Here is an 11,346-nt window from a genome sequence, read left to right as displayed (position 1 = left end):
TGCGTAAATAGAGATAAATTAGAGAGCAAAAGTACATAAAAAGCCTCGCTACTTTGCAGAAGAAGAATTGGATGGCAAGATTCGTGTGCTTTCTCTTTCGTTTAAGGTACTTCTTGAATATTTTTTCAAAGAAAAGTTAGCGTAGTTTTCCCCTTTTAAGTTTAGCTTACGCAGCTTGACATCACAAAACGCAAAAACCAATAAGGCATGATAAAATACAAGATAAACGTAAAATAAAATAGAAGTGAAACAAAAGTTAGACTGCATAAAAACAAAAAAAAAAAAAAAAACATAATATACTTCTATGTATGTTTACATTGATCTAAACAAAATCCTTTGTGTAAAGATATGAAAAAATAGAGAGTAAGAGTTCATAAAAAAGCCTCGCTATTTTGCTGAAGAAGAAATGGATGTCTAGATCTTTTAAAATAAGGAACTTTTTGATTTCTTTTTCCGAAAAATGGTTGGAGCAGTTTTCCTTTTTTAAATTTCACTTATGCAGTTTAACATCACAGGAAATATTATTTTGCTTTTTAACAAACTCTTAAAAACATCAGAAGTAATTCTAAATGCAACTCTATTAAAAGTTTTCACAGAATAACAAAACGACTTCTTTTTTTTTTTTTTAAAGATAAAAAAAAGTTTGAACTATCTTTAAATAAGAAATGTGAGAACAGTTTAACAGAACTTCTTGTTTATTATGTCTTTAGCGAAACAGATAAAAATATTTGCAAAAGCATAGATAAAACAAACTACACAAAAGGCCCATCTTTATTGCCAAACTGAACAAACTTATCTAAACTACATAAATGGTTTCACGATATTGCCATATTGAACAAACTTTTCTAAACTACCCTCTTTTTGAATTTTTAGCTTCATGTTTTTAATTTTGTCTTTAATATGGCTTTGGTAGGAGTACTTTTGCAAGACATGAATGAGCTTGTCACTGCTATGATTTGCCAAGATGCCAAGGTAATCTTTGTACGAGCAACTTGAGCTTACATCTGTAAACACGTCTTGCAAGATGTATGCCAACACCAAAGCTGCACATCGTGGAAAACTTCTGGTGTTGAACCATTCGTTGTGGCCAGGGCAAGCATTCAGCTCTTCAACTATTTCATCTAAAATTTTACAAACTCAAGTCATAACACAAAGTGATTAAATCAAATATTCATTTGGTTCTGAAGTAAGACAAGATTTATTCTGTTTTTTTATTTATTTTTTTTTTGTTGACCTTATTGTTTGCACTGATAGCAATAACTGGTTTTTGAAAGATTACCTAAATGGCATTGGCTAACTTCTGCTTTGTTTTCCTTTGTTCTTGGCTGAGTTGATCCTGAAATAAAATAAAACCATGTTCATTTTTCTAATTCATAAAAACCATCAACAGTTTCTAAGTGTTAGAGATGATAACAAGCTGTGCATGATTTCTAACGGTGATGTTTCTAACTTCATCATTAGAAATCGGGTAGACACAACTTTCTAAAAGTGCACTTAGCAATGATGGCTAGTTTTTGTTAACAGTTAACCATCTGAAATTGTGCAAGAAGAGGTTTGTGTTTATATATCTTTGTATAAATTAGGTTTTACATTACCGATGAGTTCTTGAGTGAAAGATGGCATTTCCAACTTGATTTTTTTTCTTCTTGGATCTTTTACTTCTAAAACATAATCAGTTTTAGTATCATTCACTTGTATAAACATTTAAGCAATCACAGAATTAGTCCTGCAACAAATACATACACACTTCTGTGTTGTTTTTTTGTTTTGTTTTGTTTTTTTTACAGCTCTAACAATAACAATAGGGCAAGGAGTTGATTTGGGCATTTTCATTTTTTGAAAGCGTGTTGAGATTTGCATAAAAATCAAAAATCAAAAATCAAAAAGAATTTACCTCTGGATGTAGAGGCAAGACTTTGGCTAAATAGGCTACCAACAGATTGAACAGCATAAGGTGAGAGCTGCTTTGCAAGAACAGTACCAGCCTGTTGGACAGGAACAGCTGAAACTGGATCAGATGAAAGAAACAAACTGGGTTTGGCCAATGTTTGCTGAAAAGCAACAAGGCTAGGAGTCAGAGGAACAGAAAAGACCTCTTTTGAAGGACAGAAAGCGACTTGCTGAGAAGGAGAAGCAGAAACAGGTTTGGCAACCACTTGCTCATTAAAGTAAACTGGAGAAAGTTTTGCATGGTGTTCAATAAAATCCGGTTCATCAGGAAATAATGTTAATGCAAGAGGAGAACAAGCTGTGCCAACAGGAACAGCTAGAGTCTGATCTACATCCATACAAACAGCTTGTTCGTTAGGAACTAGTTGTGCAAGAGCAGGGGATAGTTCAAGAACTGGACCAGCGATTGTTTGTTCAGATGGAACAGACGAAACAGGAGTTGAGGTAGGTTCACACAAGAAATCTACGGCATGGTCGTTGCTATCCTCTAAAGGAACATTGTTTTCTACAGCTGGAGAAAACGGAACCACTGTGGTACAGCTGAAAGTAGCAGCACATTCTTCAGAGTCAGAACCGGAGTCTAAATCTTCCTCAAAGATGTCCTCAACCTCATGAAAACCGTACTCCTCTGCATTAGTTTGGAGCCAGTCCATCACATCCTTCTCCTTCTTTGGTGGTCTCTCAGACTTTTCAACAGTCAAAGACTCTATGACTCCGAAGGACTGTCCGATGCCCAGGGCAAAGCGCAACTCCTCTGCAGCGTTCCACTGGGACACATAAAAGCTATCCATTGTGTTCCTGCTGTGCTTCATGTAGAGTGTAGCAAACCGCTCGCGATCTTCTTTGCTGTTGTTGGCAAAGTAAGTGGCTATCGAACCGCGAATGCAAGTGGGAGTAAGACGCTTCATGGGAATGTTTACTTGGCTTTTTCTGAAGCAGGACGTCAGGCAAGAGGAGATAGCAGAGGAACCCATCTGGTAAACAGGCACTCTAGTTGCACCGAGTGTCACACATTCGTCTTTGTTGGGTCTCATCGATGGAAAAAGGGGCCTGTAGCAGTCGCTCAACTCCAAAACAGTCTTGGTGTCTGCAGCCATGTAGTGAGAGTCGTTGACAAGAAGGTCTCTGTATCTCAGCAAATAAATATCGATCAACACTTTCAAGTCGTTCGGCACTAGAATGTTTTTGGCTCCGTACTTGTATGCTGTTTTGTAGCGCTCTTGCACAATGCAATATCCACACTCACTCTTCTCAGCAGCCATGTAGTCTCTAATGTTTAAAAGAGCAATGTTAGATTTTCTTAAACTGTTAATTACAGTGACAGAGAGCAGAAGATGGTTTCGTAGAGACACAGCATTGTCTCTAGTCGGTGTAAGAGACGGCTTTCTAATCGATTCCACTAACTGTCTTACGTATGCAGACTTGCCATATTCGTTCAGCAAACTGACATTGATGATGTTGATGCATTTTTTGCTTTTCACAAGGCTCCTCCTCAAAGAACGAAAGGGCCTCAGCACTTTTTGTAACTCCTCCACCTTGCAGCGCAAACGTCGGATGGCCTCATGAGAAAGTCCGAAATAGACATTCCTGGCTTCACTGAAACGAAACAGGAGACAAAGGTAGACAAGGCGGTTGTACAACGTGTGACAAGACATGGCTTTTGTTTGGTCAAGTTCACTCAGCTTGGAATTGAGCTGAATGTTTTTAAAGTGCATGGAAAAGTATCTATCCTCCAAAACGTTGGAATTGGTGAGAGCGTTCGGGTGCAGCGTCAGCGTGCTGTCACAACATGTCAATATTTCAACAACTGCATTTTTGTAGATCTTTGCTTGTGACAAAGTGTTGTTGTTGGCTACCACAAGCCACTTTTCAAAATCTCTGAAGAGCTCATCTGCTGACTGGTAATAAAAGTGAAAAGCATCTTTGTCCAGCTGAAACAAGAGTCTCTTATCTTCTGTCAAGACGGAGGAGTTGGAAACCAAGTGCTTTAAGGAATTAAAATCAGAGTCTAGGACGGATTCGGTGTTCAGCTCTTTGTTTTCTACAGAGGTGCAGTGGTTTGCAGAAGGAGCCTCGGACGAACCAGCAACTGATGAGGGCAAGCTTAAAAGAGGATCAGAGGAAAGAACCGGAGAAGAAAAAGAGGAGGAAGGCCCAGGAGCAGAGGATGCAGAGCCTGATGCAGACGCTTGTTCAGCTACTGGCTTAATACCAAAGAAGGCAGGTCGAATAAATTGAGGGACATAGAGCTTGTCGTTGTCGTATCGCTTTGCCTCTGCAATCTTTTGTTTGATCGTCTTGGAATCGTAGAAATGAGTCTCTTTCAAGTGTATGTCCAGTCGGTCGTAATACTTCCAACATTGCAAACAGGGGTAAGGTTTTGGACAGCCGGACTTGCGTTCGAGACGAGCATGCTGAAACTTCCTGACCATTGCAGAGTAAAAGATGGAAGCTTCATCCAAAGTCCAAGAATGATCTTTTTTAGTCAAGTGTCTTTTAATGCTTGTGGAGGAATGTTTGCACAAAGGCATCGGACAGCTAACAGCGTACCTCTTCTTGGTACCATAGAAAGGTACAACCCTGTTTACGGAGCCACACGCTGCAACTAATGCGGCCCTGACTTTGTTTTTGAGCTTTAAGTCTCTCTGTTCTTGTGACTGCCTTCTTTTCTTTTTTTTCGCTTTAGAGTTCGGAGAAGGGGCAACAACAGTGTTGTTTTCTTGTGAAGAAGACATGTTCAGGTGTTTGTTTGCAACGGTTTATGCTAAAAAAAAGAAGACAGTTAGTGAGAGTGTTTTTCTTCTGCCTGCATCCTGGAATCCTGGAATGTTTACAACTGCAGGGAAGAGCTGTGTTTTTTCGAATCCTCTGCAAAAGAGAAAAAAGAAAGAAAAGAGAGCAACAAGAAGAAACAAAGTTTCCACTAGCAAATGAAAAAGAATGAGAGCAACTAGCATTACATGCATGGTGGCAGCAGTGATTGCTATTATGAGAAGGAGAATGAGAAAAAAAAAAAAAAAAAAGAAACAAATAAATAAAGAGATGGAGTTTGAGAGGATCTCGCAACCATATGACTCAAAGAAAGAAACTGTGTTGAAAAAAGGCAAGAGAGGGCAAATAGAACTTGCTAACAAGGACAAATGACAGACATAACTACAACAGTAACAACTCTCATTGCAAGCATAATAACAACAGCATCAGCATCACTGACTCAGAGAGTGTTGACATAACAAAAAAGAAAACAAAAGTACAAGCCAAGTGGGGGAACATTAACAAACACTCATTGCAACTATAACAACAACAACAACAACAGCAACAGCATCACTGACTCAGAGGGTATTGATAAAAAAAAACAAGCAAAACAAAAACAAACAAAAAAACAAATAAAAAAACAAAACAAGCAAATTGGGTGAACAGTAACAACTCTCATTGCAAGCATAATAACAACAACAGCATCAGCATCAGCATCACTGACTCAGAGAGTGTTGACAAAATAAAATAGACAATAAGCAAGCAAAGTGGGTGAACAGTAACAACTCTCACTGCAAGCATAATAACAACAACAGCATCAGCATCAGCATCACTGACTCAGAGAGTGTTGATAAAATAAAACAGATTATAAACAAACAAAGTGGGTGAACAGTAACAGCTCTCATTGAAAGCATAATAACAACAACAGCATCACTAACTCAGAGGATATATAAAAAAACAAACAAACAAACAAACAAAACAAAAACAAAAAAAAAACAAGCAAAGTGGCTGAACAGTAACAGCTATCATTGCAAGTAAAATAACAACAACAGCATCAGCAACATCATCACTGACTCAGAGAGTGGTGATAAAATAAAACAGATTAAAAAACAAGCAAAGTGGCTAAACAGTAACAACTATAAATACAAGTAAAATGACAAAAGCAGCAACAGCATCACTAACTCGCAGGGTGTTGATAAAAAAAAAAGCAACAAACAAATAAAGCAAGCAAAGTGGGTGAACATTAACACTCATTGCAACTATAATAACACCAACAGCAACAGCATCAGTGACTCAAAGGGTGTTGATAAACAAAAACAAAGGCACAAACAAAACAAGCAGAGTGGGTGAACATTAACAACACTTATTGCAAGCATAATAACAACAACAGCATCAGCATCACTGACTCAGAGAGTGTTGATAAAATAAAATAGATTATAAACATGCCAAGTTTGTGAACATTAACAAACACTCATTGCAACTATAACAACGACTACAGCAACAGCATCACTTACTCAGAGAGTGTTGAGAAAAAAAACAACAAAAAAAACAAAAACAAAACAAAACAGAAAACAGAAGTACAAGCCAAGGGGGGGAACATTAACAAACACTCATTGCAACTATAACAACAACAACAGCAACAGCATCACTTACTCAGAGGATATTGATAAAAAAAACAAACAAACAAACAAACAAAACAAGCAAAGTGGCTGAACAGTAACAGCTATCATTGCAAGTAAAATAACAACAACAGCATCAGCAACATCATCACTGACTCAGAGAGTGGTGATAAAATAAAACAGATTAAAAAACAAGCAAAGTGGCTGAACAGTAACAACTATAAATACAAGTAAAATGACAAAAGCAGCAACAGCATCACTAACTCGCAGGGTGTTGATAAAAAAAAAAAGCAACAAACAAACAAAGCAAGCAAAGTGGGTGAACATTAACACTCATTGCAACTATAATAACACCAACAGCAACAGCATCAGTGACTCAAAGGGTGTTGATAAACAAAAACAAAAGCACAAACAAAACAAGCAAAGTGGGTGAACATTAGCAACACTTATTGCAAGCACAATAACAACAACAGCATCAGCATCACTGACTCAGAGAGTGTTGATAAAACAAAATAGATTATAAACAAGCCAAGTTGGTGAACATTAACAAACACTCATTGCAACTGTAATAAGAACAACAGCAACAGCATCACTGACACAAAGGGTGTTGATAAACAAAAACAAAAACACAAGCAAAGTGGGTGAACATTAACAACACTCATTGCAACTATAACAACAACAACAGCAACAGCATCACTGGCTCAAAGGGTGTTGATAAAATAAAGAAATAAAAACAAAACAAGCAAAGTGGGTGAACAGTAACAACTCCCATTGCAAGCATAATAACGACAACAGCAACAGCAACACCATCACTGACTCAGAGAGTGTTGATAAAATAAAATAGATTATAAACAAGCCAAGTTGGTGAACATTAACAAACACTCATTGCAACTATAACAACGACTACAGCAACAGCATCACTTACTCAGAGAGTGTTGAGAAAAAAAAAACAAAAACAAAAAAAAAACAAAACAAAACAGAAAACAAAAGTACAAGCCAAGTGGGGGAACATTAACAAACACTCATTGCAACTGTAACAACAACAACAGCAACAGCATCACTTACTCAGAGAGTGTTTATAAATAAAACAAAAAACAAAAACAAGAAACAAAAATACAAGCCAAGTGGGTGATTACTAACAGCGCTAACAGCAGCAACAACAGTGTCTTTAGAAACAACAAACAAGTACAACAGCAACAACTGCTTTTACAGAGTATAACAATAACAACAACATGGCACTAACAACAACAAAAGGGTTGGAATAAAAACCTGTAGGCAAAAGGAGAGCTGCATTCAGACAAGATCGATTACAAAGAGGCTCTTCTTTAGGACAGAGGAGAAACTGCTTTTGAGGGACAGAGGGACTTTTGTTGTTGTGGTTGTTGTTGTTGTTGTGCAGAAACCAACAAACTTTTATTGAACCGAATATAACCGAATATAACCGAAAGTCTTGTTTGCTTCTGTTTTGTGCCATCAAGAAGGGAAAACAAAACATCACAAAACAAACGAAGCAAACGAAACAAACAAACAAACAAACGAACGAAACAAACAAACAAAAAAAAAAAAATTAAAAAAATTAACAAACAAACAAACAAACAAACAAGCAAACAAACAAAAACAAATAAGAAAAACAGAAAACGCAGTACCGAAACCTCGCCATTTTTTATCCTTCCTCAAGCTTTCTCTGGGCGCCAAAGACCGAGAAAGTTGAGCAAACGTGACGTTGAGGGGGGGGAGGGGGGTACTTAAGGACAGCAGACCGACCAATGGCACGCTTAGGAGAGACCCACGTGAATGCTACATTTTCTTTCTATGTACGCTGAATCCGCTCAAAGTCTGGAATTTCCAGCATTCACGTGTCATCACTCCAGCCACCAGATTGGCCCACACTTTGCACACTTTCAAGACTAGAAACTCACTTGTGCTCAATTTGAGCAAAAAAAAAAAAAAACTAAGTCTCGCATGGCGACAACTTTTCCAAAAGCAAACAAAGGCAAACGAAGGCAAACGAAGAAAAAACAAAAACAAATAAACAAAAACAAAACCGAATAGGGAGAGAGAGAGTGAGTCGACTCATTTCTTTCGACTGCCTTAAACGAGAAGTCTAAAACGTTTAAAAGTTGAAAACTAAGTTTTTTAAATGAACTGCACCGAAAAAACTTTACGACAGTTTAGCTGGTTAAAAACGCAGAGGAAAATATTTTATAAAATTTAAGCGTTCTAAAGATGTCCATTTTTGTTTTTGTTTTTTTTATTTTGGTTTGTTTCTGGCTTGTTTCTTTCTTTAAATTCTAGCGATCGAGCATATTTGAACGGTTTCATCAACCTGTCGGCGCACGTGCTCGAGAGCTAGAACTTTGATTGCTTTTGTTGTTGAGAATTGAGAATGTCCGAGCAGGTTTTTTTATCGATTTCATCGCTTGTGGCGAGGCAAAAATCAAAACGCTTTTTGGACGAAAGAAAAGAGATTAAAAGGAAAAAAGAGAAGAAAAAAAAAACAAAAAAATAGGTTATGTGTTATGAACATTTATTTTCTCACGCGATGACGTCTAGTTTTGTTAGAGTAATTAAAATATGGTATCAAGTTTGTAATTTCTATCTTATTTTTAGTTACGGATAATTGCCAATTATGTCACGTTTAGTATACACAACGCTGTTTTCTTAATAGCAATATGATACAAACAAGTTATAAAAAAAAAAGCGTTCGCTCGATCTTCCTTAGTCAGTTGAACAAAAAGAAATTTTCACAACATATGATTGATTTGGTTGTCCTAGCAAGCTGTTTTAGCAAACGACTAGAGGTTGCAACTGTTGTTCATTGAAAACGAAAAATCTAGCGTCAGCAAGAAATTTTTGAATACATAATGTACACAAAAGTGGCACTTACAAATGAAAATGTAAAAAAAAACTGTTTACCTTGATGCCAGACTCGCAGAGATGTTGTCGCTCGTTGCTATCGACTGCGAACAGCTTTGTTGTTTTTCGAAGTGCCTCTTCATTCTACTTATAGCCGAAGTTTTGGCTTCGAAAAAAAATACGAACGTCGTTAAGCTCAACGAGCTGCTTTAATTGTTGTTCGTGCGAAAACGAAATGCTTAAAACGGATAAAAGTGTTGGCGTAATTACACTTTTCGACCGCGATGCAGTTTGTCAACTCTAGCGTACTTTTTTGGCTCGTGGAGCAAAAGCCTCATGATAATAGCAAAGGCTTAAAATGTCTTAACATGTCAGCAAAGGCTTAATATGCTTAATAAACTGTGGTTAAGCTTTTGCGGTGCAGTTCATTTACAACTTAATTTGCAACTTGCTGGCACAAGCAAACGTTTATGACTTCTCGTTTAAGACAGTTGAGCGAAATCAGTCGACTCACTCATTCTCCCTTTTCTGTTTTGTTTTTGTTTTGTTTTTTTGTTTTTGTTTTTGTTTTTGTTTGTTTTTTTTTTTTCTTTGTTTGTCTTTTGTTTAAAATGTAAAAAACTCGAAAGGAAAGTTGTTGCTTTGTTTGCTTATTGAAAGTTTTCGCCAGTTGCAAGACTTAGTTTTGTTTTTGTTTACTTATTAAAATATCGAGGAAAATATTTGAGGACATCGCATTCTAATGGTGCCTTTATAACAACATCTAACGATTTAACGTTTAATGTTGTGCTCAAAAAAAAAATTCCTTTTATATCTCTCAATGGTCTCCAACGATAAAACTGCCGACCAATCGCAACGATTAAACAGCCAACCAATGGCAGCTCAATGGTCTCCAAACAAGAGACTGCCGACCAATGGCAGCTCAGTGGTTTGAGAAGTGAGATCATTCGATTTCCTTTTATTATCTCCAGTTTGAACTAGTGCTTGGCTTGTGGTGCAGAAACTAAAACTTCCCGTTTTTGTATTTTGTTTTGAATTTCTTTGCTTTGAGCTTTTTAATCGATCGATAGCTTTAGGAGAAAAGAAGAAACCCCTCTGACGAAGTCTTGGCTTTTTTAAAAACGCTCAAATTTTGGCAAACAAATCTCATACGAAACGCTACTTTGATGTCAAGCTTTCGTTACTCCCTACTCCCTTCTAGCGGAGGGCGGCAAAAAGGTGTTGCATCCTAGAGCTAAAAGTGAGGAGGGAAGCAAGTTTTTTTTTCGTTTTGTTTGCTTTTTTATGTTTTTTGTTTTTTTGAGGGGGGAGAGTTAGAGGGTAAGGGGGTTAGGATTAGAGGGGGTTGGGGTTACGGTTTGGAAACCTGGGGACGAGGATATCAAGCAGGAGTTTAGTGTTAAGGTTAAAGGGCCCACGAGGGGCGTCCTTCAATTGTAAAATGCCTTTAGACGCACGTGTCTAGTCGTCTCGTTGCATCGACCTAGAGGAGTTTTCTGATAGATCTTGCGCTTTGGGCTCAGTTAATCGGTCTGTATCCATTGTAAACACGGTGTCTGCCGTTAGAAAATCGTTAACCAGGCGTTTGTGAGCTTTAACAACCATCCCTTTGAGTTTAAAACGAACGTTTCTTCAAAAGCCACTCGAGATGGAGGTACTCACGGAGGTTTGTTACGGTAACAACCCTGTGGTTTGCCATCTTCTTTCTTTCCGCAGCGTCGCAAACGCATCGGCCGGTCTCTTAGGTGACGAAAAAACGTCTGATCTCTCGACTGGAATGCTTAACGTACTAAGATTAGTAGAGTTAGTACTAAGAGTTGCATCTGGCCGCCGTAATTTTCTTCGATGATGTCTTGAAAATTTCGTGACGTCGTTTTCAAACCTCTAGGGTCGATTTTAACCTTCGACCTTAAAGTCGATTTTAGCCTTCGGTGTGGCTCTGTACAACTTTTGCGGTGAAAAAGCTTGCGCGGAGTCTACAGTTGTATTTAGCCGACAGACGCTGGCAACGCAGAAACAGAATGACTCTTGGGCGGCGCAAACCGAGCGTTCAGCAAATTTCTAGCATTTTACGTCAAAGCGGACAATCTGCACGACAAATAAAGCTAACTTTCTCGTTGCAACAGTTAGTCACTGGATCGTTGGACGAGTGTGTACAGCTGTTTTGCGT

General features: G+C 37.8%; 1 protein-coding gene across 2 annotated transcripts; it reads right to left on the bottom strand.

Annotated features, from left to right (window-relative positions):
- Positions 1-753: 753 nt before the first annotated feature.
- Positions 754-8,039, bottom strand: LOC149892706 (uncharacterized). Of its 2 annotated transcripts, XM_090080118.1 has the most exons (5): positions 7,967-8,039; positions 1,895-4,714; positions 1,596-1,661; positions 1,280-1,336; positions 754-1,121 (listed from the first exon to the last, which is right to left on the bottom strand). In XM_090080118.1, exons 2-5 carry the CDS (start codon positions 4,683-4,685, stop codon positions 802-804), a joined length of 3,234 nt encoding a protein of 1,077 aa, XP_089936244.1. In that variant the 5' UTR covers positions 4,686-4,714; positions 7,967-8,039; the 3' UTR covers positions 754-801. The 2 variants fall into 2 exon arrangements, with proteins under 2 accessions (XP_089936244.1, XP_089936243.1); XM_090080117.1 differs by having other exon boundaries at positions 1,895-8,033.
- Between the last annotated feature and the right edge of the window lie 3,307 nt (positions 8,040-11,346).

This window comes from Hydra viridissima, unplaced genomic scaffold, assembly GCF_058129835.1.
Source record: "Hydra viridissima isolate aposymbiotic clone 2 unplaced genomic scaffold, HvirCarnegie_v1 scaffold_2, whole genome shotgun sequence".
Classification (NCBI taxonomy): Eukaryota; Metazoa; Cnidaria; class Hydrozoa; order Anthoathecata; family Hydridae; genus Hydra; species Hydra viridissima.
Note: the sequence above shows the minus strand (reverse complement) of the source record. Positions and strands in the feature narration are given on the sequence as shown.

What these genes read in the sequence shown, in the direction of transcription:
- LOC149892706 (XM_090080118.1), bottom strand. Translation starts at nt 4,685, where the DNA reads ATGTCTTCTTCACAAGAAAACAACACTGTTGTTGCCCCTTCTCCGAAC. An exon ending in TCTTGCCTCTACATCCAGAG is followed by an intron (nt 1,662 to 1,894) that starts GTAAATTCTTTT and finishes ATTATGTTTTAG; the next exon opens with AAGTAAAAGATCCAAGAAGA. An exon ending in AGTTAGCCAATGCCATTTAG is followed by an intron (nt 1,122 to 1,279) that starts GTAATCTTTCAA and finishes GTAAAATTTTAG; the next exon opens with ATGAAATAGTTGAAGAGCTG.